Genomic DNA, 6,933 nt, shown 5'->3' with positions numbered 1-6,933 from the left:
TCAGGTCACAGGGCAGGTATATAAGCGGGTGGCTGGGGCTGGCTTTTTGTCCATAAGTACAGGAAGCTCTTGGTGGTGACCTGTCGGACTCCCAGCTAGTTAGCGCGTTTGGTGGTTGGCGGTCGGTGGTTGTGGTGTGTGGATCTTGGTTCTTTGATTTGGGTTTTTTGTTTTGTCTGGTTTTGGTTTTTGATTTCGATTTGTTGTTTTGGCTTGTTATTTTTTTTTTCAGCTAGCATCCTCAGTGGGTGTTCCTGGTGAGGATGGGTGTGTTTAGCGAGAGTAGTGAGTCTAGTGTAGTGTGGCAGGGGCCCGGCCCCTGCCACGAGCCTCCCAGCCCCTGCCACGAGCAGCCCTTCCTGGACCAGTACGAGGTCCTGAGGGCCATCGGGCGGGGCGAGTTTGGCCAGGTGCACCTGGCCCGCCATCGCCTGACCGGGGCAGAGGTGGCGGTGAAGGTGCTGAGGCTGTCGGTGCACAACATCCCGGTGCTGTCGGAGCCGCACGTGCTGAAGAGGCTGGAGCACCCCAGCGTGGTGCGGCTCTTTCAGGTGATGGCCACCCCGGAGAAGCTGTACGTGGTGATGGAGCTGGCGGCGGGGGAGCAGCTGCTGCGGCGCATCCCGCGCGGGGGCATGCAGCACAAGGAGGCCCGCAGAGTCTTCAGGCAGGTGGCGTGTGCCGTGGCCTACTGCCACGAGCAGGGCGTGGCGCACCGAGACCTCAAGCCCGAGAACATCATGGTGGACGCCGCGGGCCGCATCAAGCTCATCGACTTCGGCCTGGGCGCCAGGTGCAGGCCCGGGCAGAAGCTCCACAATTTCTGGGGAACTCTGGCGTACCTGGCCCCAGAGATCGTCCTGCGGCAGGAGTACGAGGGCCCCGCGGCGGACGTCTGGAGCCTGGGTGTCCTCCTCTACTTCATGCTGACAGGCAGCCGCCCGTTCAGGGCCCGCAGGGCGCAGGACGTGCTGATGGCCATCGTGCAGGCCAGGTTCCACGTGCCCAGCTCTGTTCCCCCCCAGGCACGGAGGCTCATCCGCCAGATCCTGACCGTCAAGCCCGAGAAGCGGCCCACAGTCCAGCAGATCCTGCAGCACCCGTGGCTGCGGCAGGGCGAGCCGTGTGCGCCCCACCGCCCCAGCCAGGCGCTGCCCCAGCGCCCGGACCCCGCCCTCCTGACCGTCCTGTTTGACCTGGGCTTCGACCCCTACCACACCTGGCTGTCCCTGGCCAAGAGGAAGTTCGATGCGGCCATGGCCACCTACCTGCTGCTGAAGCACCAGCAAGGCCAGGGGGTAGGGTTCGCGTCCCAGGGCCGGCCCCTGCCTCCCTGGCTCAGGTCCCACCCGCGCCTCAAGGACCTGTCCCCTGTCCCTGTGCTGCCCCAGAGGAGCGCCAGCGAGCCTGCCCTGCGCACCTTCCCCGGGCCCCCTGAGGGTCCGCTGCCCCGGGAGGCCCAGGAGCCAGGCCTCCAGGGCGTCAGAGCTGCCAGCCTGCCCGCCGTTCCTCTGCGCTGCCCGCCCGCCGGGGCCCCCACTCTCGGCAGCTGCCTGCAGTCGGACTCTGACCTCCCCCTGACCGACTCCTCCGCGATCTTGTACGCCTGGTCCAGGACGGACAGCAGCAGCGTCTCCTGCCAGGACACAGCCCCACGGCAAGGCCACACAAGTGCCTGGAAGCGGGTGAGGAGGACGATCGGCTCCTGCCTGCGAGGACTGTGCTGCTGCCTGCCGCGGGCCAGCTCCAGAGTGGCCCCGACGCCACGGAGGAGAAGCGGGCCACACCGTGAACGGCCAGCCTCCCAGGAGCTGGAGAGCTGAGCCACATGGAGCATGGGGGCGCCCGACTCTCCTTTGCCCCCACCTGCCGAGGACCTCAGAGACCCTTCTGCCTGGGACACTTGCCCCGCCTGCCCCACCTGCCCCACCTGCCCCTCTCTCCTTTCCCCCATTTTTCTCACTGGATTCTTAATAAATTGCTTTCAGACCAAGTGGATCCCGAACTTTTCATTCCCAAGATCAAAATGTAGGCACATGGAAGGAACGGTGGGACCTCGGGCTGAGGGAGGGGCCCAGAGGTCACCAGTCTCCCAGGCCTGGACCTCTGTGACTCCCTCTGCAGTGAAGATAGGGACACTGACCGGCCAGGAGTCACAATAGGTGGGGCTCACTGGCCTTGAGCCCCTACAGAGCATTCTCTTGCTTTACCTTAGGACACAAGCTTCGCTGCCCCTCAGGGCGTCCCTCCCCTTGAGCCAGGTAGACATGACTTTGACGTGCTGACCTCAGCCAGGAGGAATCCCTCCCTGGGCACTCGGGCCGGGGAGGGTGACAAGGGTTGGGAAATCCCCTCTTAGGAGGCACGGGCGGCCTCAGAGTTCTCTGGCATCCCCTTCATGCTACTGTGTGCAGGGAGGAAGTGGTGGGCCTGTGTCCAGGGTGGGTGGCCCCAGGGGGCCTGGGCACACGTGAAGGGACTCAGGACTGGGGCCAAGAAGGACAGTGCAGAGGGAGGTGTGCAAAGCTCTGCCAGTGCCAGGGGGGAGAGACCTGGGGATGGTGCTCCTGGGTGTGCCTGTGCCCGGCTCTGGTGTGGCCGGTCATCTGTTGCGGCCCCATTGGCCCCATTGGTGACTCGAGTTGTCTGCAGCATGCCTGGTCACTTGGTTGGTGAGGCGAGATCCTCTGGAAGATAAGCATGGGGACGGTTAGTGCACCTCCTAGAGTCTCTGGTGCAAGTGCAGACATGTCCGTGGGCCTCAGGAGGCCTGCAGTCCACGGGCTTGGCCTGCCGGTCAGCGCCCCTCTTGAACCTGAGTTTCAGAGGACAGCCACCTCAGCCCGTTGCCCTCACACGTCTGTGTGTGCCTCTCCTCCCTCTGCCTGGCTGGTGAGTCTGGCAGCAAGGTCTGGAGCAGGCTCCTGGTCTCTAGATGCTCAACACTCCTGGAGGTGACCATGGCCAGACTCAGGATCCCCAGCACAATGTAGAGAAAAGAGCTGTAGCCCAAGGCCGTGATGAACCCGGGGCCTCCCACGGGTGGGAACCAGCAAAAGCAGCTTCCTGGACCTTCTCCAACAAGACATCATCCAGAGCCAGAAGAGTCTGTGTGAAGGAAAACCTGCACAGCCCTGTGGGACCATGGGTCAGGTCCCAGGGACCCAAGGCCGCTATGCCACCGTCCACTCCGTCAACCACACAGGACTCTTCCATTGAAGAAGACAGGGTTCTTTCCCATAGCTCACAACACCAGGCACCCACACACGCTGCCTGGGAGGCACCAGCACTGCACAGGAATGCTGTGTTCCCAGCAGCCCTGCTGGCTGGAGCCCCAGCCAGGTAGTCCACCCTTTGCACCAGGCTGCACGGCCAAGCCTGGCCAGGCACAGTACCCTCCACCAGCCAGAAGCCAGCAAGGCTGTGGGTCCAGACTGCCTCCTTGACTGTGGGACATTTTGAGACCCCGAGTGGGTGTTTGCAGAGGGTGGCAGCCCTCACACCCTCACAGCCTCTGCTTCCATCCGGGATTTTCTGTCCACTCCTGGGGAGGATTCGTTTTCCCTATGTCTCTCTTGTCTTAATGCGCTAGGGGTTTTCTGTTTAATTGAGAAAAGTATTTTGGTTCTTAATCCTCACATCGATGTGAACTGATCCTGAGAAGAATGTGTCCTGGAGCGTCTCAGGGAACAGAGCGCTCTGCTGCAGTATCTCAAGGGTAATGAGGTGCTGCCATACTTTTTGACTTCAGTTCTCTGAAGAGAGAAGAATTGAGGACCCTGAGTGTAGGAAGAAGGTCTTCTAAAGCCCAAAGTCTGTAGAAATTTCGAGAGGTGAAATGGCAAGTCCATTGAACTAGTGTATACGTTTTAATTTTCAAACATACACATATCAATGTCCGCGCCCTCTGAGTCTAAACATATCTGGAGTTCTTTCCTATTTTCATTTTGAAGAAAATGGAAAACTCCTGCAGACCCCAAAGGAGATGATCACCGGGGTTTATGTCCTGTCATGACTGGGCGATTTCCACCTCTTACTTCACAATGAACCGTTTATGGAAATTTCAAACAGCTGGTATGTAATAGGGTGTCTGTAGCCACCACTGTTTGACTAGTTTTCCTCTTTCTGTCTGCTTCTCTGGTAGTCCTAAAGGTTGGCTGGAACCTGAGTCTTTCCTCCGTGGTATACCTGGCTAGCTCCACCTCTGCTCACCCTACACTTTGTAAGACCTTATCAGTCATCTTAAACAGAATAAAACATTTCTGGCACATTCTTGTCTAGGGCCATTTGCACACACTTTAAACTTTACTGGGAAACTCTTCTGTAAAATTGATTTTGTCAGGTTCTTAGCACTGGACTGTGTACTGTGAACTGTGTACTGTGTCCATAGCGTCTTGCTGGCAACACACATGCATACATATATACCCAAATCTCCTCTTCCTCTAGTATCTCCTGTTTTTTTTTTTTTTTTGAATGACTAAAACTCCCTTTCACAAAGCAAACCAACATGAAACTGATGATGTTGAGAAATGTCTTTTATGTATGCATCTATCAGTTTGCCATTGCTAAATGAAATAGCTGAGACTGGATCGCTTAAGAAGAAAATGGATGTGTTTATCTCATAGGTGAGTGGCTGGAAGTCACTAGCTATGGTAAGGGTGCACCCCTAATTTCATTACCTCATGGAAAAGGACACTGTGTGGGAAAGTAGGGATTCATGTGGTGAGACAGGAAAACAGACCCATACAGAGAAATGGGGCTAACAGAGGTGTCAGGAGAACAATAGGCACACCTCGAGGGCAGTGACCCAAAGACCTAAGGATCTCATTCTGGGCTCCTTCTCTCGGGGGAACCACCACCTCTCACCTCTCTGACACTGAGAACCAAGCTGCAGAACCAGGAACCTTTCAAGGATACCCCTAATCCACATGGAAGCAATAGCCTTGTGCTTCTATAGCCTCTGCACCTTCCCAGTGGAGTCTGCTTCAAATGGCAGATACCCCTGCACTCCTCAGCTCTCTCACACAGCTATGTGCTTATTATAAATACACAGAATATGTGTTATTTTTATTCATAAACTACATGCTTCCACAAGGCAGGAGAGCTTGTGTGTCTCAGTCACTGAAGTGCCCCAGGCATCTCGAACAGTACATTGCAGGCACTCGGTAACTATTTGTAGGGTGAATAAATTTTTATCAGTTTCTCTTATGGTCGACACTATTCTTTGAAGTTGTATGTCCTTATTAATCAAGTAAATGAATTAATGAAAAGAATCCAACGTCTATCCATAAATGATATTTTTTATGAACTCCTTAGTCGTATGTATTGCACTTATATTCACTTTTATTATATTGACAAATAACAATCATATATTAATGGGGTGCAAAGTGGTAGTATAATTGTAAAGTAATGTGGAATGATTAATTAAGCAAGTTAACATATTCATAACCTAAAACATTTAACATTTTGAGATGATAACATTAGAAATTTATTATTTTAAGCCATGAAGATTGATTGTGTCAGGTGCAGACCTGCAATTCCAGTGGCTAGGGAAGCTGAGGCAGGAGGATCACAAGTTCAAAGCCAGCCTCAGGAACTTAGCGAGGCCCCAAGCAACGTAGCAAGACCTATTTCAAAATGAATAAACTTACTAAATTAATTTTTTTTTTTCAAAATGGGCTGGGGATGTTGCTCAGCGTTCAAATACTCCTTAAACGTAATAATAATGTATGATTTCAGTGATATTCAATTGTATAGAATCCAAGTGTTAGCTATAGTCGTTATGCTGCTTCTGCAAAAAACAGTCGGACTTTTGTTCCCGCTGTTTCACTGAGTCTTCACACCTTCCTCACCTTCCCGCTCTTCCCATCCCTTTCCACAGTAACCACCATTCCACTCTTGCATCTGTGACTTCCGTCGTTTTAGATTCCACTTGCAAGTGAGAATAGGCGCATTTGTATTTCTATGTTCGACTCATTTCACTAAACATGATTTATGTTCTCCAATACCATCCATGATATCCCAAATGACAAAATTGCCTCCTTTCTAAGGCTGGGTAGATTCCATATCTATACATGGATGGACCTCTGTATCTGCAAGTTCCTATCAGCAGATTCAACCAACAAAGAATGAGAACAGTTACAATTTCATCATTGTTAATATGTGAACTTTGGTCTCTGTCATTATTCCCCAAACAATACAAATAAAACTATTTGTGTTTCATTAGATATTACAAGTAATCTTGAAGTTCAAATGACAAAGGAGGATGTGTATATGTTAAATGAAAACATTGTCTGTACAGATTATTAGAAAACAAAACTCAAATTGGAAATTTAAAAGATATATAATGTGTGGTTTGATTTTTAGTTTTGAAGGAAATATTTTTCCTTTAATTTAAAATTTGTTATATGTGAAGGGTTTCCATTTAAAATATAAAGGAGGATATACTTGGTTATACATAAATATTATGACATTTTCTGCAAGGGCCTTGAGCATCCACAGATTTGAGTACTCACATGGGGTCTGTCTGTCTCTGACCACTCTAACCAACGAATAACAGAATTTCTTTCTTCAACAATAAAGTGTCTTTTTGCATCTGTAGACGAGCAAATACTCCCTCTATTGAACTCTTCTCAGAGAATAGATATAGGTGTCTCTGAATATTTTCAAAATTAATATAGGAAAATACAATTAGGATCTTGTCCCAAACCAGCTACACTTAACTTACTAACACTCATGAATTCATTCACACTTTCATTCATTTTTTTATTTATCCATTAATAACATAAAATTATTCATTCGTATGCATGTGTATAATTGTTTTCATTTTAATAAACATCCCTATACCTCCATGCAAACGCAAGCCCCTGCTTTCATTGCCGATGGCTATTGAAAGAATGTGTTTTCAGATCAGTAGCTACACACTTCAAAAAA

At 51.2% G+C, this 6,933-nt stretch overlaps 1 protein-coding gene across 1 annotated transcript; it reads left to right on the top strand.

Moving 5' to 3' along the window:
- Positions 1-263: 263 nt before the first annotated feature.
- Positions 264-1,823, top strand: LOC306647732 (sperm motility kinase 2B-like; the record flags this gene model as incomplete). The annotated part of the gene is made up of 1 exon (XM_079117221.1): positions 264-1,823. The coding sequence occupies one exon, from the start codon at positions 264-266 to the stop codon at positions 1,821-1,823; it is 1,560 nt and encodes a 519-aa protein (XP_078973347.1).
- Between the last annotated feature and the right edge of the window lie 5,110 nt (positions 1,824-6,933).

The sequence above is a fragment of the Sciurus vulgaris genome (assembly GCF_902686455.1).
Source record: "Sciurus vulgaris genome assembly, chromosome: 17".
Taxonomy (NCBI): Eukaryota; Metazoa; Chordata; class Mammalia; order Rodentia; family Sciuridae; genus Sciurus; species Sciurus vulgaris.
The sequence above is the reverse complement of the archived record's forward strand: the minus strand, read 5'-3'. Positions and strand labels throughout refer to the sequence as shown.